The sequence below is a fragment of the Amphiprion ocellaris genome, chromosome 3, assembly GCF_022539595.1.
Source record: "Amphiprion ocellaris isolate individual 3 ecotype Okinawa chromosome 3, ASM2253959v1, whole genome shotgun sequence".
Lineage (NCBI taxonomy): Eukaryota > Metazoa > Chordata > Actinopteri > Pomacentridae > Amphiprion > Amphiprion ocellaris.
In genome coordinates this window covers 23,146,020-23,168,347 of record NC_072768.1, presented here as the reverse complement: position 1 = coordinate 23,168,347, position 22,328 = coordinate 23,146,020, and the positions used below count along the sequence as shown (strand labels likewise).

Below are 22,328 nucleotides of genomic sequence, written 5' to 3'. Positions count from 1 at the left end.
ATTACACAGTAAAATACAACATACTGCATTTGTCTTTTTCTGCAGGCAAGCCTGGTATGTGGCATGAGCTGAAACAGCCACTTTGATCGAGATAAGGCTTATACTTTACCAACAAAAAAGCTGACTGAAAAGAAATCTGTGTCAGGCCACTTCTGAACCATGTCAAAAACACCACAGAAAGAGTACTTAGGTGTTGGCAAACTGAAATGAGAAAAGACCCTTTAGCACACCTGGGCAAAGGAAGACCAAACTGGCCTGCAGAGCCTCCAGCTGGACCTCTGGCTCAAAGTTGTGGACTTTCATGGTGCTGAGAATCTGACTCATGGCCATGTTTAACTCATCCAGACTGGCCGTCCTACAAAAACAGAGAGACTGATATCAATCTAACATGAAACATAATGCTGTATACTATTTTCTAGTATATTATTAAACATGAAAGATGTCACACACAAAGTTGGTGTGAGTCAAAAATGAAATACACTTGATTCAAAACATTATCATCTTTTTACATCTGTCATCAAAATGCCAACTTTAAAGCTTTGGCAAATGCTGTGAGAAACAACAAACTGCACTCATTATTTTTCACAGTCTAAAAGATTTTCTTGTCCCTTTTTATTGATATGATTGTCGAAAACCAATAACAACATCATAGAAGAGAAACTGTATTTGTCCCGACCTTCCCTGGAACAGCAAGTGTAAGAGTTTGCAGGCGCTGATGGAAACCTCTGCTGAGGTTGAATGTCTCTTCATCATCTCCACCAAATTAACGTGAAGGCCACTGGACAACAGCAGAGAACGCATTTTACCTGCAAGCAAAGTAAACAATTACCTAACCAGCAACACAAACATTATTGGTTTTATAAATTGTTAGAGATGCCGATACTGAATCACCTTTAACATAACGCTTCTTGCACTCATACCCATGTCATAGCCATATATTTGTACATCGAGCGTAAACATTAGAGGTGGGAATCACTGAGTCATTTCTAATAAGGAACTACCACTATACATTGCCCATGGTAACGATGGTATCATGATACAGCAATTCTGAAATACTTGATACATTACAAGACAATCATATATTATATCATATCCGTGGACTGAATAACAAAAAAATCGCCACAATATACAAAAAGCAAGATATTTGTATGTATTCACTGAATTGTGTTGTCACTGTATTATCAGTCTTATCCAATTATTAATTATGTGTACATTTAATCATTTAGTTCTCTGATTTGCTTTATATTTTCTCCCCTGTAAGCTTCTTCTTTTTCACTGCAGTTTATTTAACTTCCAATTGTTGGGATCTATTTAGAGTGCTTTCACGTTTTAATAAATCTACTGATTTGCCAGTGTAATAATAATCTATCGCTAGAGAAAATTACATAATACATTCCCAAATTCATATATTGTCCCACCCCTATTAACAATGAGCTGGAGACTCACTGTTGTTTGTGATGAGTATGGCGATGGCACTGGTAGCAGCTTTAAACACACGGGGAGAGGAGGAGTGGAGCAGCATGGCCGCCATTAGCTGTCGATGAACGGGAGTCCTGGACAGCAAACAGTCAAATTTCCTCACATTGTTCTCAGCAAATATTCAGTATATTTTATAGAAGATGTGTGTGACATTTTATTGCTTTTGTGTGTAGCAGACCTTCCATCCTGCTCCTCCTCTGAATGGTTCACTCCAGCTCCGTGCACCAACAGGTTGTGGATGGCCCAGCTTGCAGCTTCCTGATGCAGTGGAAGCGATTCACTGACTTATTAAAATAGCACTGTGTTTAATGTTTTTGCTCAGGGTCAAAGACCAGAAGAAGTTGGACTGACCTGAACTGCTGGTTCAGCAGCGTGGAGCTCCAGTGCTGTACAGCAGTCCTCCATCCAGCCCAGGCCCATATCCTCCACCTCTTCCTTACCCCTGTTCTCTTCTTCCTCTCCGTCCTCCAGACCCTGTTCAGCCACTGCTTTGTTCTGCACAATGGTTGCAGCTGACAGAAGAAGACAGTCCAGTATAACGACTGTGCTGCAAAAGCTCTAATGTAACCATAAGTGTATTTTAGGTGGTATAAACAACTTCTGTTCTTAGCAACAGCTGATGGCATTTTATATAAAATTGGAATTCTCAAAGCTACTGAAGACATATATAATTTCTTTGCTCTTTCCTACTGATCTGGCCAAGAAGCCCACAGAGATAAGGGCCGACCCCTTGACTGAGCCGATTTTTCCCATCATTGTCTCATTTTCCGAGAAAGAGAGGATGAAGCATGCTGTAATCACATTAAAACGGCTTAAAGACAGGAGATAAGTGTGCTTTCATTGCACTTTACTGATTAAAACTTGGAGGAAGACTTCCTTATCAAGTTTGTATTTTAATTCCTTTTAGGTTGTATCGTACAACTTACAAATGTTATTCATGTCTATGTTTAGAGGCATGGTAGAGGACTTAATACTTGGTGAAATCAGTAAGCAGGTAATTACATTAACAATATAGAGAATGTCAGCTGGGGCCTTTCTATGCCTGTGTGGAATCCAAGTGGGTGTTTCTACGACATCCCACAATCAAAAGACATGCATGACAGGTTGATTGATGATGCTAAAATGTCTATAGTTGTAAGAGTGAGTGTGCATGGTTGTCTCTCTCGGTGTTGGCCCTGTGATGAACCAGCAACCTGTCCAGGGTGTGCGTTGCTTTTCGCCCTCTCAACGGTGACAGGCCTTCGCAGCCCTCCACAGGATAAATCAGATATAAGCTAATAAATATCGAGGATGTGCCATTATTGAAGCCTTACATCTTTAGCGGGTAGCTACGTTTTCGGGTTGAGGTCAAGCTATTGTTCTGCTGTCTCCACCACTAATCCATCTATGTGGACACAAATAAATGAGTTAAAAATAGTGTGCGTCCTTACTGAGGTCAGCCAGGCAGGAGAGAGCGGCGGCTTGCAGCGTAGCGTTGTCGGGGAAAGTCTGACAGGCTCTCACTGCAACCCTCTGGACACCATTTAGCACCAGGATGTTATAGTAGCTCTCTATAAGGTGAAACAAGCACACCTTGATTTAAACTGAGGCCTTTATTTTCTTCAGTCTTCATCTGTCATCTAAAAATAAACATCAGTTTATCAGAATGATAGAAATCCAAACACTGCTGAATGGATCGAGAGAATTAATCGATTTCACAAACAGTGTTATCATCTCCTAGTACCAACAAGTTCAAGTTAGTAGATACTCCAAAGTTACTCATTAATTGCATCCGAGGGTTTGTGACTGTTCACTTGGATCATTTTTATGCTGGTTAGTTAACATATACTACAAAGCAGATCTTCCCAAGGCAGTAAAACATACATACTCAGCTAAAATCTTTCAGTGTAGCTAAATAACTCGCACTATGAAAAAGGGAAGGTAATAATAATATTTAGAATTGACATAAGACATAAAAGTAGTAGGTGAAATTGACTCACAAGCAGAACCAAATATTACACTACATTAGAAGAGGAAAGGGGTTATTAAAGGAGATAAAAATATTTCCAGTTTTCATCTTTTGACTGATTTGATCTGACCTGATGTAAACCTCCTGAACAGGCAGCAGGCCGTCTCCTGCAGCTCCTCCACCTGAGGGAAGGCGTCCATGGTGGTGATGATCAGGCTGTAGCACCGAGTACCTCCTGACATCAACACCTCCACGTTACTACCTGAAAGAGAGCAATCACAGTATATGTTTACTTTTCTGGATTACAAATTATTGACGGTCTGAATAGCACAAGCAGAATAATAAGAAATAATTAGCATTCACAAAGACACTTAGCCAACAAAGGCAAAATGAGAAAAGAAGGAGGTCAGAAAAACTCTTTCATAAATGGGGGTAAGGTCTTAAGTAATATCTTAGCCTGGAAACCCCCCATGACCGTAACAAACTGCATATCTGTGAAGAGCACAGATTAAAGTGGAAAACATGTTCATGACTGAAACTTGTCCACTCTTTCACATTTTTTTCATGTCCAGTTCCAGTATTTATGCAGAAATCCTCCAGATAATTAGAATTTCACTATAAGAGAATTTCTAAGAGGTTAGTATGTTTGTACATTTATCCTGCTATTACTAAAATTAAAGTAATATGTCATCTACAGTATTTAGTGTGTGTCTTTCAGAGAAAATGTATGATGTGTGAAGCCAGACAAATGAAATAAACTGGCAGTTTGGTTAATTTCATTGGACTTCCTTTATGTGGATAATTACATTTGGTGTTCCAAAACATTAAAAAGCTCATTTTCATGGAAATATTGAAAAGACTCCAACGCAATTATCTGCTGCTTACAGGACATAGTTGGATAGCAATTACAGTACATAGAGTATTCATTCAAGGAACTGCTGTGTCCTTGTCATACATTAGGACTGCTTCAAAAGTATTACACTGACATCATGGTCTGCTGATGTAACTAGAAGGAGGCCATGCGAACATAAAAAAAGAGAAGTCTCGAATGTTTTATTCCCCTTTTTAGTAATCAGTGTGTACTGCTGCGTGTTGTTGCATAACACCTTAAATATTACATAGTACACAATCTTAAAGCTCTCCACATGAATAGAACTACGCAGAATCTGTCTATTCAAGCTAAATTTCTCCCACTTCATGGCATGCTGCAGCATATTAAGCGATCAGCACATCATCAGTAGTGACCAATTAGGACTTTTAAAAGAAATATTAGCATTGGCTAAAGTCAACAGCAACAGGCTAAGCAACTAAAAGTTTACAAATTTTAAAAAGAATGTTATATAAAGACAAAAATGGCATGTTTCACTTGTAAGTTAAAGTCATTTGGGTTTCTTTATTTTGCTTTGTGAATGTGCATATTTAAAAACACTGTATTTCATGTCTGCACCTGCCAGTGTACCATCCCGATAAGAGCAGTCATCAATATGTCAATTCCACCACAGGGGAGATCAGATGTTCTCTACAATTAGGTGGGAAAATATATGCATATATCTGGTCAATATCGCAATTCAATGTAACGCTTAGTAGCTAGACTGGATAGGCATTGCAGATATCCTGGTCTAAAAAAAATTCTGATGTCCACAATGACGTGACATTGTTCATCCCTGATTAGCATCATTGTGGTGTAGTCAGGTCTTACCAGGACGAGCCAGAGGAAGCAGTACTTTCAAAACCTGCAGGAGCAGCTCTGGGCTGTCTGGGAACCTCTGTAGAGCCGCCAGAACCACAACATGATCCTGGCTCTCCACAAACTCCACCAGGTGGTCATTACTTACTGGAACACAGACACGAGAAAAATATTCAGCTACTCTACAGAGGAATATGGAAAAACTGGCTAAAATACAAAAATATACAAACATGTACAAACTTTAAATATTTAATATGCTACAAGTTTAATGTTAAATGTAAGCAATTTAACATTCAATAGTTGTTAACCTGCATATTAACATGGTAGCTTTAACACATAAACATGGTTAGTAAGCTAGCATGATCAGTGCTCTGGGGTGGATGCTAATGTTAGCATTAGGCTGAAACTCTAAAAACACAAACCCAAACCTGATAAACTTACATACATGATAAACCACAAATAAACCATTATCTTTAGGTAACAACTAGAGTCACAAAAAATAAATCAATTAAATAGTTATCAATTATGAAATTAATCAACAACCCTCTTAACTGTTTAATGCAAAACTCTGATTCCAGCTTCTTAAATCTGAATACTTTCTCGTTTTTTTTAGTCCTCAGTGACCATAAACAAAATATCTTTGAGTTCTGGATGAAGCAGGACATTTGAAGACATTATCTTGGGCTTTGACATGTTTTTATACCAAACAACTAATCACTATTTAAGACAATAATAAGCACATTTGCATTTCATCGCAATGAAAATAATTGTTTTCTTCATCTTCTTTTAAACTACCCTCAGGCCAAACTTTACATGTTTTTCACGCTAATTCTAAGAATCAAATAATGGCAAAGCTTTGGACTGTGTAACAAGCATTACCGCCTCACAGGGCTCATACCTATAAGACTGTTAGGTTAGTATAGTAGAGTCACAAGAAGAAAAGTCAGACAATTGTCACTGTTCACTGTAATGCATGACACAACGACAAAAACATTTGAACAGTGCTACAGGAAAGGGTAGACTATATCTGTCACAGAATATTAAGACAAATAGAATACATATTATTCTATAGTATAGTGTCGGCCCACCTCTCTCCAGGAGCAGCTGCAGAGCTGTACAGCCTTGGAGCTGCACCTCTTCACTGGTAGGAAACGTCTTCATCGCCTGCACCACCAAGCCAAACACGTCCTCTTCCTCTTCCAGCACCAGCAGAGGAATCATGTCTATGTAACAAAACAAATACAAATGTAAAGATCACTTAAATATTTGGCAATATGTCTATTTCATCAACTAGTGACTTATTTGTCCATTTTACCTTATCTAGACCTCCCATTCAACACATTTGCAGCTTTAAAGTCACGCAGATCAAACAAAGAGTTATGGAAATAGCTGAAACTATACTCATTATGTAAGAACAGGCAACATTCTGGACCATGGATCTGTTACTTATTGCCATAATTCCTTTATCTATCCTCCACACATTATGTTAGCACTTCCTGATTAGCTATGCTATCTCCAGACTTTCAATTTCACTATTGCATGTTTGATAAGTGGTGAATATCTCCTAACAAACGCAGATATGACTGTGTCAACATATTCTTTAAAATAATGTCTGTGACTGTGTAATACTTGTCTTTGTTTAACCTCGACCTCTCTCAGATGCTTCACGTAACGCAAAGCAATGTAAAATGTAAATTATTGCAGTTAGTTTAGAAATTTGCATGAGCAAGGAGATCAGTTAAAGAAAAAGACTGACATGTTGCTCTAAAAATAGAGTTTTACCCAAGGGGCCTTGAAAGGGAAGCTGCCCACATACCAGATGTACAAGATACTGCTACATACACAGAGAGGATTTACAGTCTAATAATTGTATTGAACCATTGTTTTTCTTATCAGTTTTAAGCTTTTAAGTTCTTGTTCCTTCCTGAAAGGTTTTGTGACACATACTAGGTTGATTGATTTTACTATTAATTTCATAAACTCTGCTGTCCTGATCAACTTTAGCTATGAGTCACAATAATGATATCAAATCAGTTCTTCTTGTGCATTTGCCAGTGTCATGTATAGCAGGAGTAATCTCCTTTGTGTACCTGATCTGAGCAGCAGTGACAGGGCTCTGAGTCCAACCATTGTCACTCGACAGTCTGCACTGTACTGAGATAGCACCTTCAGGATCTGCCTGGAAAACACATCAGTGCAAGCAAAAAGTCAGTGCTGATTTAGCCACTTAAATATCTTTAGGTCAAAAATAGTTTCTGTTACTATTACTTACTCTCTATTACTTTTACACACTATTGCTAACACACGTACTAAAAACAGAAGACAACATGGCTTCATCAAGAACTGAAGTTTAGGATTGGTTGGACAAATGTTAGATAGCAGGCGACGCTGACATGATGCAACAATCCAACCCAGATCTGGTTACTTGCAATGAGCAGTAAATAAAAAGGGAGCTAACAAAATGATTCAGTACAATATGTGTCTACAACTTGTTCAAAGTCTACGAACTACAAGAAAAAAATGGCTCAAACAACCCTTCTTTTTTTGGGGGAACAAGAGAACCCAAGTCAAAAACACTAAGCGATTCACAGGCTCCAGTGAATCGGTCAAAATGAAGTCACAGAGCCTCATATCACACAAACCCTGACAGCTGCCATCACAAAAGTCACAGCGCTACAAAATATATTCTTAATAAATGAATTATGCCTTCTGTTGAACATGAATGCTAATCTGGACAACTATGTTATTATGCTTATGTCATGTACTTCCATGTGACATAAGCCATCAGTGGTATGGCATGATAATATTAATTTATTTAAGCATAACCAGTCATGTGTGCATTAAACCCACGGCACCCAGGCAGTATCTCTTCACTTACTGGTGCACTCCCAGTACCTCCCACTCTTTGGCTGCCTGCAGATGTATGGTTAGCTGCTCCAGCGTACTGGGACATATTTCAATCAGCTGACACAGCAAAGACCAGCCTGCCTGTAAGAAGAAGAGCACACACTTTATCTGAAAGCTGCAAATGAACAGGCGAGCCACTCAATAATCAAAAATAAACCAAAGAAAAATAATAATTCCTACATGACAAAGAGAACAAACATACAGAGCAACTGTTTAAGAGAAGTCTAGCTCCTTCAGAAAGAGACTTAATATGAGATGGTTTTGGCAAAAAGGGGCCTACAGATGAGTGTATTACCGAGCCTGTATGAGTCTCACAGTCTGACTTTCAGTTTGTGTCATGCTGTGATCTTACCTCTGATACGCTGTAGTGAACAGCAGTCACAAGATGCCATAAACATGCCCGATCAGGCATAGACATGGAAGCTTTTTAACCGTACAAAGCAGAGACTATCTAAGCAAGTGATGCTGTTTGACAAATCTAACATCTGTATGAGTAGTTTAAGATAAAACCTTTCATCAACATAAAAACTGGTACCAGGACTTGCCATAAAAATAAACATTCCCAATGGCCCATTTTGTTGCGTAAGAATAACACACTGCCGAAGCAAAAGGAAAACATAAGCTACACAGTCAAAGTTTTGTGAGGTTTCTGATGTCTTGCATTACCTGCTGGACTCCTCTGCTGCTCATGTAGGATGACAGCACCACCATGAGGGGGACATGGACATTTTTGTCTTCAAACAATTCAGCAGCTATAACAAAGACCAACAAATAACAGGTCAGGACAGGATTTGACAAGTTAGCTTTCAAAGAAACCCTCATTTCTATTTTTAAATGTGCATAACAAGGCTTGAAGAATAGTGTGGCAACAGCAAAGACCCCACTGGAGGGATGTAAGTCTAGTCTGTCTTTTACCAATTAAATAAAGGATGTGCTGAAGATTGTGTGAAGGTTAGGAAAAATTAAGTGACACGTGTATACATGGGAGATAAAAGACGGATGTAAGTAGCACTGACATCAATCAGTCACTCACTAAAACCAAATGACAATTCATATAATATGACAAAGAAAAGCAAGATCAAGTTAACATTAAAGTAGCAGTACAAAAAGTTAAGCATGCTTTGTCAAAAGGCAAGATGCAACATTTAAATACTAAAGCTATATATTTGTTCATTGATTTAATCTACAGCAATACACTAGTTTCCAAGTTTCAAATGTTCAGCAGCTAACTAACTACACCCTTTTCATAAACCTAGTATAACATTTTATTTGGTAATAAACTGAGCATAAAGTAATATTTTCTCACTGTGGTATAACTGAAGAATGTGACTCTATCTGCCTCTAGAGCCAGATAACATGACCAAAGGAGAGAGTGTATCTACTCGTAAACAGCAGCATGATGCACATGCAGGAACAATGTGTTTCCTACCATGGTCGGTGTGTGCCAGGAAAAGAAGATCGTGGATGATTTGAATCAGATTATCCAACTGTCTGTCCTCCTGGGGAGTTTTCAGCCTCACCAGGAGTTTCTTCAACCTTTCTTCCAGTTCCTCTTTGTTAACCATGGTCTTTGAGGGGCCGTTTTCCAACTGGAGACTTGACGTGCATTGAGGTCAATCAGTGCAGTCCGTCAGAACCGAGCCGGGCTCCTCTTCTAACGGTCAGACTGCTGCCTGCAGCTCTGCGGAGAGAAACGACTAAACTTCTACTGTAGTCACTCGGGTTGTTACTCCACATTACTAAATATTTGCTATGTTACATCACATTACAGTAGCTACAGTACAGCTAGAAGTGACTGTCGTGGCTAGGGAAGCTGCTAGTGTGGCGGAGTTTCAGTTCCGACGTTGACATCACCGTGCTCGGCTAACTTTCCTCAGGCGGTGAATGTGTTCCTCTTTGCGGAGACTTTCTGTTGTTTCCGCGGGGAAAGCCCGTGGGTCCACTCCGACAGGCGTATTCCTGCTTCCCTCCGGTCACATCATATGACTCAAGCTATAAAAAAAAAAAACTAAACTTCCCGTTCAGACGAGAGGAAGCTGGAAAGGAGCACCGCGTAGCTCGACGGCGGCGGGAGCTGTCACGGACGCGGACTGAGCTGCACTGGCACACGGAGCGCGTTCCAGTCGCAGCAGCGGCAGTTGACACGCAGCTGATTTTATTCACTGAAGACAGATTTTAACTCAAGCTACACTTTTAATAGCTGCCGAGTGGCTTCCATTCTCCCCACTCTGCCTCCCGCCCGGTGTCTCATGTCAGCTGTTCATTTACAGATTTATACAACAGTGAGAGACTTGGCACCGATTCGCACCGTATTCCATTCAAAAAAATCCCCATCGTAATGTTTATTACCAATGAGCAAACATTATTTTCCCGTAGAGCAAAGATTAAAGCATTATACAGCTTTTTGGAAGGTACTGTTAAATCCGGCATACACCCAGTTCACAGAGCTGGGACTAAATAAACACATTTCTACTTTTTTCTGTCGGTTCTGCTCCTGTTGCCGACATCGTCTGTGTTTTGTGATGCCCATCTAGTGGTGTAACTACGGTATTTACAGTCAGCATGAAGTCAGCTGTCAATGTTTTACACGTGAACTGTGTATGAATGTAAAATATTAATCTAACTTTTAAAACATTCGGATTTATACGTACTATAAGCTAATTCTTTAATCAATAATATATTTCGGTTAAATTACCATGTGCACAACTTACAAGTAGCCAGATTCAAAGTAAAATGTACTGGCGGAAATGGTTTCCACCACAATCCCAACTTATATAGTCTATTTTAAATTGGAATTTATTAGGTTACAATTTAATTCAGTTCCAATTTCAAATGATGTATTCCAAGTTCAATTTTTAATGCACTTCTTGAACTTCAGTAATTCCATTTCAAATCATGCGGTTCAAATTTAGCTGCTAGTGGCACACATTTCTGCCTGGAAAAAATATATGCGCTTTGTTGAACGTCTGAATTTGCAATAATTTAACAAACGAAGATGCTTTTTTAAAATTATGTTGATCACTGTAGCTTTATTTTTGATTGCCATGGTGTGTGTCATGTGTCTGTTTATTCTCACAAAATGTGGAAATTAAAAGTGTGTTTTGGGGCTAAAAATACATAGCAAAATAACTAAACCGGAGTAGATTACCGAACACTGAGATTTCCGTTTGAAAAAGCTATTTTTAAAAATGAGTTTATCTGCCTGTCTAATAAGTAGCAGCTGATGTAAAAGAAAAGAGAAGGAGTGATAGTGTGTTGATATTGTGTAGCTTTAATGTGCTTAATGCAGATGCTGTTTGACAGTGCTGATCAAGGCGACACCTCTGGATAAGAGCTGCCTGCTGAGTGAAGATCACTGGAAGAACAGGTAAACTAACTTCAGTAGGCGTGTTCCCTGATCCTCTCCTGCAGCCAGATCATATGATCTTTCACAGAAGCTTCCTGTTTGCTGAAGAGGACATCGACTGCAGCAGAGCTCCAGAAGAATAAGCATTTCCAAAGGTAAAGTTAAAGTCTCTTTGCATATATAGTTAAAATAAAATACTGTGACAATAATTTAGTCCAAAGGAATTCCATGTGTTTTGTCTGGATCTATTCTAAAAAATAAAATCGCAAACAGATTAAATAATGTAAAGGGCTAGATCACTTATTGATTGTGCGTGTCATATAAATAAATAGTAGATTTTTATATAGGATAAGTATATATGATGGATATTTTTGGATAAATGAAAAAATAATTTGGATAAAAAATAATCGGTCACACATCTGCCGAATTGACGCGTAGACTCAACAGATGTTCGTGACTGCTGTTTTAAATACGTAACATTTGTCAACAATCAATGATTCGCTAAAAGGACATATTTTGAACGGAGTTTGGCTCTGCGCTGTAGATAAACGATCCGTTTAAACGTTACCTTAGCAGCCGGGCGGTCACGTGACGCCACGTAAACATGGCGGAGTGTAGCTGCTGCACTGTGAGTGTAAACAAACATGTTAAGTCAGTTTAAAGACATTAAAGTTCACAGTTTTATGCTCTTGTCTCATGAAATGACACTGAAATCTGCTGCACTGACGGAATCTTGCACTCACTTAACGACAGGGACTTACTTCGACATGTTATCGTTAGCTAAATTAGCCCGTGTCGCTGTTAAAAGCTCGACGTGTTGGTTTCTTCACTTGTGGCTTTTCGAGCTGGACGGCTGGACACGGACAGGTCTGGACTCTCATGTGGAGTTTAGATGGACGTATGACGTTTAAAGTAATGCAACAGCATGATATCATTCGGTTTGTACTGACTTTCCTGAGATCTCACTGTGTTTTGAAGCCGCTTCATTATTGTCACATGACCTCACAGCTAGTTCCTGTCCACCTCACAATCATTAAGGTGGTCATTAAGTAAGGAGTAACTGCTGCTGTTTAACTAACCCCTGCTGAGCTTAACCCCTGGCTTCTCCTATGTCCAGCAACTACAATGAATACAGCTTGAAGCAAATGAGCAACCTTATGGGCAGCAGGGGACACAAGACAGTGGATGATGGAGAGCGGAGTCTCATTGGACCTCCATCTGAGGAGTCTCCTGAGAGTCTCCTGGACCAGAAGGCCTCCACGCCGATTTTTGTCTACGTGTTAGCATTTTTCTCTGCCTTGGGAGGATTTCTGTTTGGGTATGACACTGGGGTGGTTTCAGGGGCTATGCTGCTCCTGAAAAAGGAGATGAACCTGAATGCCCTGTGGCAGGAGCTGCTGGTTTCCAGCACTGTCGGGGCAGCGGCGCTTTCTGCCCTGAGTGGAGGCTTCTTGAATGGGTGGCTGGGGCGCAGGATCTGTATCCTCTTGGCCAGTTTCGTCTTCAGCATTGGTGGTCTCATCTTGAGTTTGGCCCCGGACAAAGTGGTTCTTCTGGTTGGCAGAATCACAGTTGGTTTGGGCATAGGTGAGTTGGTGTTGACCATTTTAATACACAGTCTCTCTCTCTATATATTTATATATGTGTGTGTGTAAACTGGATGTTGGCTTCTATTTGCCTGAATGTAGCTAAGGACTGTGGATAATTTAACAGAACAGAATTTGTCCCAAGATTTTCTTAACCAAACAATGTTGTGTGAATGTCAATATGAAACCTTTTTTCTCCTCCATCAGGCATTGCTTCTATGACTGTTCCTGTATACATCGCAGAAGTTTCTCCTCCTCAGCTGCGAGGTCAGCTGGTCACCATTAATTCCCTCTTCATCACTGGTGGCCAGTTCATTGCCAGTGTGGTTGATGGAGCTTTCAGTTACGTGATCCATGATGGGTGGAGGTATGCTTGTTTTTCTCTACTCTCTCAACCCTGCTTGTGACTTACAATGACAACGGTTTACTTGAGTTTTGCTTGTACAGTCTCCTTTTCTTTCACTTTAGTCTTTTATCTTTATTTGAGACTGTGACTGTGTGCAGTTTTTGACTGCCCTGATTCCTCTTTTTCTAAAATGCCATTTAGAACATCTTTCAACATCCCTCTCCTCATTTTCTGCTGTAGGTACATGTTGGGTCTGTCCATTGTCCCAGCCGTGCTGCAGTTCGTCGGCTTCTTCTTCCTGCCAGAGAGCCCACGTTGGCTCCTCCAAAAGGGCCGAAAACAAGAGGCCCAACAAGTTCTCAGTCAGATCAGAGCAGGCCAGAATGTCGACGAGGAGTACGACACCATTAGAACCAGCATTGAGGAAGAGGAGAAAGAGGCGGGTGGAGGTGAAAGATTATAGTGAAAACTGAAAAGAATGACATGACTAAATGTTATCTTTTGTTTGTTTTAATTGTTTTTGATGTGCCATAACCACTCTTTGTTACAAAATGAAAAGTGATGGCTTATTTTCTTCTGAAAGTAACCATCTGAACTCCAAAGCTCACAAGCAGGTTTGGAAGGCATGTAATCTTAAAAACAATCTCAAAAATTGCACCATTTATCACAGACAGAAACAGTAAAAACAGAAAGTATTCCCAGCTGACCATGTGTGACTTTAAACTTGTTAGGAAGATTAACCAGATGCAAGCTTGGAATTCTGATATTTCATTAAAATCACTTTATTCTGTATGACTCATTTAAAAATGTACCCAAAAATAAACCATTTGCAGTCATCAGCCTTTGTAAAAAAAAAAAAAGGAAAAAAAGAAAGAAGAAAGAAAGAAAGAAAGAAGAAGAAAAAAAAGAACTCAGTATAATTGTAAAGCCACAACTGACACAGCTGTGACTAACAGTCTCATGACTAAGTTTTAGAGGCTATTCGGCTTAACTGAGCTGAACTGCAGACTGCATTTCTACAGAACAGATAGCAAACAACAATAGAACCCCCCAGCAAAATGAAAATAGTAAAATGTCATTTGTATGTACAGTCACCTATTTTTCCAGAATTGGTAACACTGTGGGCATTCGGAGAATTGATTCCAGGTTGTTGTTGTTTTAAATTTTTGTAGAATAAAGAATCTATGAAGAACAATTTTAGTTTCAATCTTAAGAAATTAAGGAGTGAATTGAAATTAAAATATTTAAATTTAGAGACTTTTTGTTTTTTAGGCCTTGTTATTTTCCGCATCCTCAGCCATGGTCCGACTCGCAAGGCTCTCATCGTTGGTTGTGGCCTCCAGATGTTCCAGCAGCTGTCTGGTATAAATACTGTCATGTAGGTGGACTGTTTATCTTGTAAAAGTTATCTCATAGTGATCTCCTTACCCACAACTGTAAAACCTGGAATGATAAATCAGGGCATGTGTGTTTTTACTAATTCCTGAGCTGTGTCACTGGAAAAGCTTGTCGTTAATTTTCAGTGACTCTCCTCGCTCACATCCAGGTACTACAGTGCAACCATTCTGCAGATGGCGGGGGTGCGGGACGATAAACAGGCAATCTGGTTGGCTGCTGCAACTTCTGCTACCAACTTTGTGTTTACGTTGGTTGGAGTGTGGCTCGTGGAGAGAGTGGGTCGCAGGAAGCTGACCCTGGGCAGTCTTTTAGGTTCGTGATTCTTACCGTGGCACAGTGATTGCTTGACTGATAGACTGACATCCTGGCAGATCTTTGTAAAGAGAAATTATGGCTGACTATTTCTATCGTTATTTACCTTTTTTATAGCTTAATGTGTTGTTAATCAAATATAATTTGTGTATAGATGCATAACAAAATGGAATAGAACTATTGCAGGTAGTCATTTAATATTTTAATTCAGCTGGTTTCGCATCATACCATTGTCAAAATGCAGTGGTGTTCAGACAATTATATTCACCATAGTTGTCTAAATGTAATAGTAAGACAAATATATTAATCATAGGGACATAAATTGGATAGGGATCTAGATTTAGCTGCAGTCTTGTATAGAATTCCCAGCAGGAATTCATAATTATATGAGTAACATTCTTCTTTTCTCTCAGAGAATTTCTATTTAGGGAGTTTGTTTTTCCTCTAATGCAGGTACTGGTCTGAGTCTGGCTTTGTTGGCAGTTGGGTTCTTGCTATCTGCCCAGAACTCTCCGCCTGTAACCCTTCATCCAGTCGACTCTCAAAACTCAACCTGCAGACTCTACAGGTAAAAAATAATAATTATGGAGATATACTCCAGTCACTCTCTTTTCATAATGAAACACTGTAGATATTGTCATTCCTTTCTGATGCTGTTTCCAGTGAAGCCTCTTTTTGGTGTGAATAGTTATAAATAAACAATAGTTAAAAATAAACAAAATAATAGTTAAAAATAAACAAAACAAACAAAATAAACAAACAAAATAAACAAAATAATAATTATGGAGATATACTCCAGTCACTCTCTTTTCATAATGAAACACTGTGTAGATATTGTCATTCCTTTCTGATGCTGTTTCCAGTGAAGCCTCTTTTTGGTGTGAATAGTTTTTTATTCAGGGTTTTGCTTACAGTCCCCAAGAGTGAAGGCTTCTTTGTAGCCTCAGTTTTCCATCCAGACGACCAATTTGTACACTCACAGAAGCCGCTTCAGTGATTTGTTTTAAATATTGGAAATGATCCAAGGTGTCTCAACCAAAACAGTTCTCAGCTTGTTCTTAGACCATCACTGTCTCTAACCATACATGAAGTCCAGCCACCTTTTAAGCAGTTACTGAAACAATGCATGTTTATTAAATGTCTTTAGAGAAGTGGTTTGTAACATTTATCACAATGATATTTTTATACAGCATTCCTCAAACTGATGATTTGATGAATTAATGAAATCAGTGAAAATTAACTTCCCACATGAGTCCAATTTCTGTTACTCCATTATGGGAATATAAGGGCTGTCTGAGCTACTTGTACGATTGAAATATTTAAAGAGTACATTTGTGTGATGACTTGACCAAAGATCTTTCAGTACATTTCCATCCCATAATTCTTCCTTCATCCTTAAAGCTTCTCTATCTTTGTTTTGATAAAAGAATTACATTATTGCTGCTGATAGAGTAGTATGAATGTGCTGCTCAGTAGATGGTTTGACGGCCTTTTGTGAGATGTTTTACATTCAGTTCTGTGCTGCAGGTCCTGTGAGTTGTGCATGTTGGATCCGGACTGTGGCTTTTGTTACCGGGACAACGGCACCACAGTGTTCGACTCTTCCTGCGTTCCTGTCGATCAAGCGTCCACAGATCATGCAGCTTGGGGAAGGTCAGACACTGATATTATGTATGTTTGTGTGACGGTTATGTTCGATGCATGAGGGTAGCAATTCTTAAAATTAATTTCATGTGGATATCATCATGATATGTACTATTCTTGCTTTAAAGTGTACTTACACTAAAAGGCCAGAGGACCTGCACCCTTGCTCAGGAAATAGTATGAAAACAGAAATTCTTCTGAGGGATTTAATAGAAACAGGCTCATCAGTGATTTCTTTCAATTCTTCATCCAGGTGTTCCAATCGAACAGAGGGTCCTGACAGCTCAATCTGGGCTTACAACTATTGTCCCACATCTTACTCCTGGACTGTTTTGATGGGTCTCATTCTCTACCTTGCATTCTTTGCTCCAGGTCTGAAATAACTTTATCATTGTTGTGTGTGTGTGTATGTGTGTTTTTTTGTTTTTTTTTTAAGCATCCCACAGTCTTCCTGTCATTTACACACGAATCATGTGCATGTTACTGTAACTGAACCGCCCTTGATTGTCTCAGCTAGTTTCCTTTTTACAGTAAAAATAATCGTGTGGAAATCAGTTTTACTCAATACATTTGTAACTCACACATCTTTCATATGCTGTACTGTTGTGTGACACAAAGCATTGTGTCTGATATAGGAAACAGTAACCAGGCAAAGGGAATGCTTGCTGAAACTAAAGATTATTATGTGTGCAATCATGATCCTGAAGAATTACCAGCAGTTAATGTATTGCTACATTCCTCACCTGAAGAAATGATACATGCACTACATATTACAGGAATGGGCCCGATGCCTTGGACGGTGAACTCAGAGATCTACCCACTATGGGCACGAAGCACCGGCAACGCCTGCTCAGCTGGAGTCAACTGGATCTTCAATGTCCTAGTGTCTCTGACTTTTCTTCATGTCGCAGAGTTTCTGACTTATTACGGTAAGACTATCACATCATCACACCATCATCATTCCTGTAGAGATATACACTACCATTCAAAAGTTTGGGGTCACCCAGGCAATTTCATGTTTTCCTTGAAAACTCACACTTTTATTCCTGTGCTAACATCATTGCGCAAGGGTTTTCTAATCATCAATTAGCCTTTCAACATGATTAGCTAACACAATGTAGCATTAGAACACAGGAGTGATGGTTGCTGGAAATGTTCCTCTGTACCCCTATGTAGATATTCCATTAAAAATCAGTCTTTTCCAGCTAGAATAGTCATTTACCACATTAACGTCTAGACTGTATTTCTGATTAATTTAATATTATCTTCATTGAAAAAAAAATGCTTTTCTTTCAAAAATAGGGACATTTCTAAGTCTCCCAGAACTTTTGAATGGTAGTGTATCTTACATTTCAGGGGGGTTTTTTTGTTTGTTTTTTTTTAAATACGTTGCCACTAAAGGCATTTCCTACAATTTCAGAGGGATTTTTTTTTTTTTGGTTTAGTCTGATCATATAGTGTTTTTTTTTTTTTTTTTTTTTTACTCCATGTGTAATCAGGTATGATCACTACACATACTTTCAGGACAATGGTGAGGGGTGGGGGTGGAATGAACTGCAACTGAGTTTTATTGTGGTTTGCTAGAAACAGAGGGGTGTGAAACTACTGTGGCCTTCCAAATGCCACAATCTGTCACGGTTAAGGCAAAATTCACGCAGACAATGTTACTAAATTTAAAAACACCAACCATTATTATACAAAAATAGCATTTGATAAACACAGAAGACAAATTGGTTGAGAGATAATAGTTGTTTACACCCAAATTCAAACCTAGTAGGCCTAATGCACACCAACCTACAGTGTGGGCATAGTGCTGAATGCACATAACCTCCAATCGAAGGTTGTCCTATTGCCAAAGAGGCAGTGGCAAAACACGCCAACAAAAAATAACAAAGGGAAGTAAAAGAAAAATACACAGAAAAGGCCACTAATTTCACACAAACCAACAAGACAAATCAGAATCAATCTTCAATTTAAAAAAATACCTTTAAACCAACCTAAAATCAAATCATCAGCTTGTTAGTCTATACAGTTTCAACTTACTTTCATGGTATAACCCACAGCTGCCAAGAACCCAACATCCGTTCTGTTTATCTACACTATTGAGCCATTAGCATTTAGTTAATAGAACACAAACTTTGTGTGGGTGCCATCTTGCTATGCATAGTGAGTTGGAGACTTCACAACAGGCAAGTTTGTGTGCACCAACTATTTTTCTATCAAAGTATCCATCAGAAAGACATGAACCCTCATTAGCTTCAGCAAAGTTTTTGTAAATGTGATCGGTACTAGAAGTGCACATATAGTTTAATAGAAGAAGTCTGGACTTGTAAAAATAAATGGCAAACTTGCAACCAGAGAGCAACTAAAAATGAACATGCCAGTGACCTTACACTGGCCAACTGCTGTTTCCATTCCCATTTTATTCTGGTATTAAAAGCAGTTAACAAACTAAAATGCTAAAGTCTACTTTGATCTTCATTATCAAGTTTGCACATTGTGAACTCAATACAAATCCATTTCTGATACAACTTACATATAGTTATTCAATGAAAGGGTTAGACATGGGAGTGCAATTGAAAGTATTTATCAGGCGAAGTTGGAATTATAGTTCACATTCTGTAAGAATGTTTTGATCATTAATCATGCAACCTTGAAGTCATAGTTCAGGGCCTGATGGTAAAAACATACATGTCTTCCAGGTGCGTTCTTCATGTACACGGGTCTGGTGGTGCTGGGTCTCCTGTTCGTCCTGGGCTGCCTCCCAGAGACTCGGGGCCTGCAGCTGGAGGAGATCGAGAACCTGTTCACCGGTCCTCTCTGCTCCTGTGGAGACTCCTCGCCCAACGGCCACCGCCACGTCCACTACATCCGGGTAAAAGGAAACAACTACCTCCCCTCTGACAACGATGGCTCAGATGTAGAGTAGACTGGGAAGACTTTCTCTTTCCACTCTGTCTTTCTGTTCCCTTGTCTTTTTGTTTAAAGATTGGAAAGACTGCTCATGCAGGAGGTAGGTACTCATCATGTTGCCCTCTTGTGGCTGTAATCAAACATGATGAAAAAAAGGCTTGAGCTCTCCAGTGATTGCTTGGTTGCTCAGGCAAATCTTTTGTCAGTTTTTTTTCATGTCTTGCCTTTGTTTCATCTGGGAGTTGGGCAGCTTTCCACTTTTTCTGTTGCGCGTTCTCCTCATTTCCCACCATCCTATTGGTGATGATAAAAGGAAACATTAAAGCAAGACATCTCAGCATTAGAGTAGGAAGAGTTCATTTATGGCAGTATTGCTGGGATAATAAAATCCCAGGAAAGCTGAAACGAATGGTATTATTCTCAGACATGGGTAAAGGAGCATTGGGGTGCAAATACGATTGACTGAAGGAGAGCACCATTTTACTAACAACACTTTGTGATTTTTTTTCATTGAAATCAGAAAAACAGGTGAACTGGTTCCTGTTTCCTCAGCCTTTCTGTAACATCAAGCCAAATTCCTTTCCAGATAGTGTAAAGAATCTTTTGCACGATTTCGATCTGACATCCATCTTTTGTACACATTCCAACAAATTGAATATACCAGAGAGAATGTGTTGGTGTGCTAGCTAATGTGTAGTTTGAAAGTCAGAAATATTTCAGAAGTACACTTTTCATTGATTTCTGCCATATTTCGACTTTTGCATATCTACGCATAAAAGACAATGTTCTTAAAATCATTAACGTGGGTTTAATCTTTTACTCTGCAATGGTGTAAAAAAAAAAAAAAAAAAGCTAACTGTGGGTTGCTGTTGTCTGCACAGTGTTAGAGATTGCACTTTAAAAGCCAGAAATGTGTCTTTGTAAAAAAGTTTTCTATATGCCAAATTACTACAACGAGTTGTCCAATTTTTTAGCAAAGTTCGAACTCCAGCCCAGCGCAGTATGGAGCGGTGGGGTCAGACAGTGCCATAGCCTATATAACTGTAAGTACTGGATCAAGGCATTAAAAGCATTCAAAACTTTAGTTCTTATGCTACAGCAGTACTAAATATGCCTTTTTAATGTTCAGTTTCATGTCCTTGTTCTTACAGCTCAGGTAATCGTGACCAAGTCCCCCTGAGTAACTTAATACACAGCACCTTTGTACAGAATTTCCTTTTTACACTGGCACACTTTGATCTGTGCTGGGTTACTTGAGTGATACTGCTAGCATCTACAAGATTTCTTCTATGTTTTTTCATGCAGTCTTGGTTTTATTACAAAGTACAGGCTTTGAAGTGTTTGGAATTTGCACAAATGTCCATATGAGAACACAAAATACTCGATATTTATAGCAACATATTTTGTGGTTACAGATCCATTTCCTTTCACAAAATGTCTTACTGACTGAAAAAATATATCATTGGCATTGCCTTCTATTCATATAAAACTAATTGGCTTTCATTCTGTGCAGTAAATGAGCAAAGCAAGAGTAATTCACTTTGTATCGGGAAATGTACCGATATTCTGCCATATTCTGATTCTGATACACTGCCGTTTTTTCAAGATTGCTTATTATGTACCCTCACATGGATAGTGATGGTTTTTATACTGAGAGTTTTGAGCAGAAAAACATTTCAAATTAAAGGATGTTTATAGGCCATAGATCCATGGTAACACAGAGAGAAATGAGGTGTGTTCAGTCATACATTTTGTAAATGAAATGCTCCTGCTGTTTATAAAGTTACATTCCATGTGTCTTTTATAATGTTCTGTTCATTCATGTGATATTTTAATAAACATACTCACATCAGTGCAATCTGGTTGGTAAAGGCAGTTAACATGTGTATGAGAAGTAATTTCAGAGTCCTGCACAAACATAGCAGAAATAAAACTATGGCTCTCATGTTAGCTATGCTTTAAGGCAATTGCTAGCAGGTTTTAAAGGGTTGCTCTTTTACTATTTGGTTTTTTTAACTCATGAGCTTTACAGTTTGTGTATGAAATGTCAAAAAGTAGCAACAAGTTGGTAAGACAATTGTCCAATTTCCTTGTTTTATCTGATACACGTGGACAAAATCGTTGGGACCCCTCGGTTAATGGAAGAAAAACCCACAATGGTCACAGAAATGATTTGAATCTGACAAAATCAATAATAAATAAAAATTCTATGAAAATTAACCATTGAAAATCAGATATTGCTTTTGAAGCATGGTTCAACAGAATTATTTTAAAAAATAAACTCATGAAACAGGCCTGGAAACAGCATTATTTTATTTTTTGACATTTTAACATTCTTGTAAAAAATTACTTAAAGTACTTAATTTGTGCTTCATTTTAAAATGTACAGTTTTTTGCCCACCTCTAGTGTCCCGGCTGACAATGTTTGTATTTACTCAGGTTTTAACACAGATTTAATTTATAGTACTTTCAACATTGAAAAATCACATTTAGATTCCCTTTTCTGGCATTGTTCCGGGGTGGAGCCATAAATAAATATCGGAATTGATTATTTGCCATTATTAGATACCACCAATGGTGTCTTATACATAATTCATATAGACTAAACCTTTAAATGCTGATTTAAGGTTCAAGGCAATCAAGCTTCAGCTAAGAAGAGTCTTATCTGCATCAAATACAGTGATAAATCAAAACCTGGGGGCTGAACAGTGGCTCAGTGATTAGTACTGCAGCTAGAAGATGCCCGGTTCGCATCCTGGCCT

General features: G+C 38.8%; 2 protein-coding genes across 10 annotated transcripts in view; one reads left to right on the top strand and one right to left on the bottom strand.

The window, feature by feature from the left end:
* The window catches only part of lrrk2 (leucine-rich repeat kinase 2), a 45,435-nt gene extending 35,149 nt beyond the window's left edge, over positions 1–10,286 (bottom strand). For all 3 annotated transcript variants that reach the window (XM_023291168.3, XM_023291171.3, XM_023291172.3), the window contains exons 1-13: positions 9,451–10,286; positions 8,688–8,773; positions 7,993–8,102; positions 7,205–7,293; positions 6,203–6,337; positions 5,127–5,261; positions 3,558–3,689; positions 2,910–3,029; positions 1,831–1,991; positions 1,658–1,737; positions 1,447–1,553; positions 677–806; positions 231–355 (exon numbers count right to left, since the gene is read on the bottom strand). In XM_023291168.3, coding sequence (XP_023146936.2) covers positions 231–355; positions 677–806; positions 1,447–1,553; positions 1,658–1,737; positions 1,831–1,991; positions 2,910–3,029; positions 3,558–3,689; positions 5,127–5,261; positions 6,203–6,337; positions 7,205–7,293; positions 7,993–8,102; positions 8,688–8,773; positions 9,451–9,586 — 1,546 coding nt within the window. In that variant the 5' untranslated portion in view covers positions 9,587–10,286. The remainder of the gene's footprint in view (positions 1–230; positions 356–676; positions 807–1,446; positions 1,554–1,657; positions 1,738–1,830; positions 1,992–2,909; positions 3,030–3,557; positions 3,690–5,126; positions 5,262–6,202; positions 6,338–7,204; positions 7,294–7,992; positions 8,103–8,687; positions 8,774–9,450) is intronic.
* Positions 10,287–11,376: 1,090 nt separating this feature from the next.
* Positions 11,377–21,441, top strand: LOC111582494 (proton myo-inositol cotransporter-like). 7 transcript variants are annotated; one of them, XM_055008140.1, is made up of 13 exons: positions 12,002–12,305; positions 12,485–12,954; positions 13,161–13,320; positions 13,540–13,748; positions 14,572–14,677; positions 14,846–15,009; positions 15,463–15,577; positions 16,537–16,662; positions 16,907–17,025; positions 17,430–17,582; positions 19,356–19,528; positions 20,541–20,609; positions 20,718–21,441. In XM_055008140.1, the coding sequence occupies exons 1-13, from the start codon at positions 12,247–12,249 to the stop codon at positions 20,724–20,726; spliced, it is 1,932 nt and encodes a 643-aa protein (XP_054864115.1). In that variant the 5' UTR covers positions 12,002–12,246; the 3' UTR covers positions 20,727–21,441. The 7 variants fall into 7 exon arrangements, 6 of the variants coding, with proteins under 6 accessions (XP_054864125.1, XP_054864130.1, XP_054864115.1 ...); XM_055008150.1 differs by lacking the exon at positions 12,002–12,305 and adding an exon at positions 11,377–11,522 and having other exon boundaries at positions 20,541–21,441; XM_055008155.1 differs by lacking the exon at positions 12,002–12,305 and adding an exon at positions 11,968–11,995 and having other exon boundaries at positions 20,541–21,441.
* The last annotated feature ends 887 nt before the right edge of the window (positions 21,442–22,328 follow it).

Excerpts from the sequence above, each read along its gene's own strand:
- LOC111582494 (XM_023291186.3), top strand. The coding sequence starts at position 12,247 with ATGTGGAGTTTAGATGGACGTATGACGTTTAAAGTAATGCAACAGCAT. Across the intron at positions 12,306-12,484 it reads CAACAGCATGATATCATTCG|CAACTACAATGAATACAGCT; the intron begins GTTTGTACTGAC and ends TCCTATGTCCAG. Across the intron at positions 13,749-14,571 it reads GGAGAAAGAGGCGGGTGGAG|GCCTTGTTATTTTCCGCATC; the intron begins GTGAAAGATTAT and ends TTTGTTTTTTAG.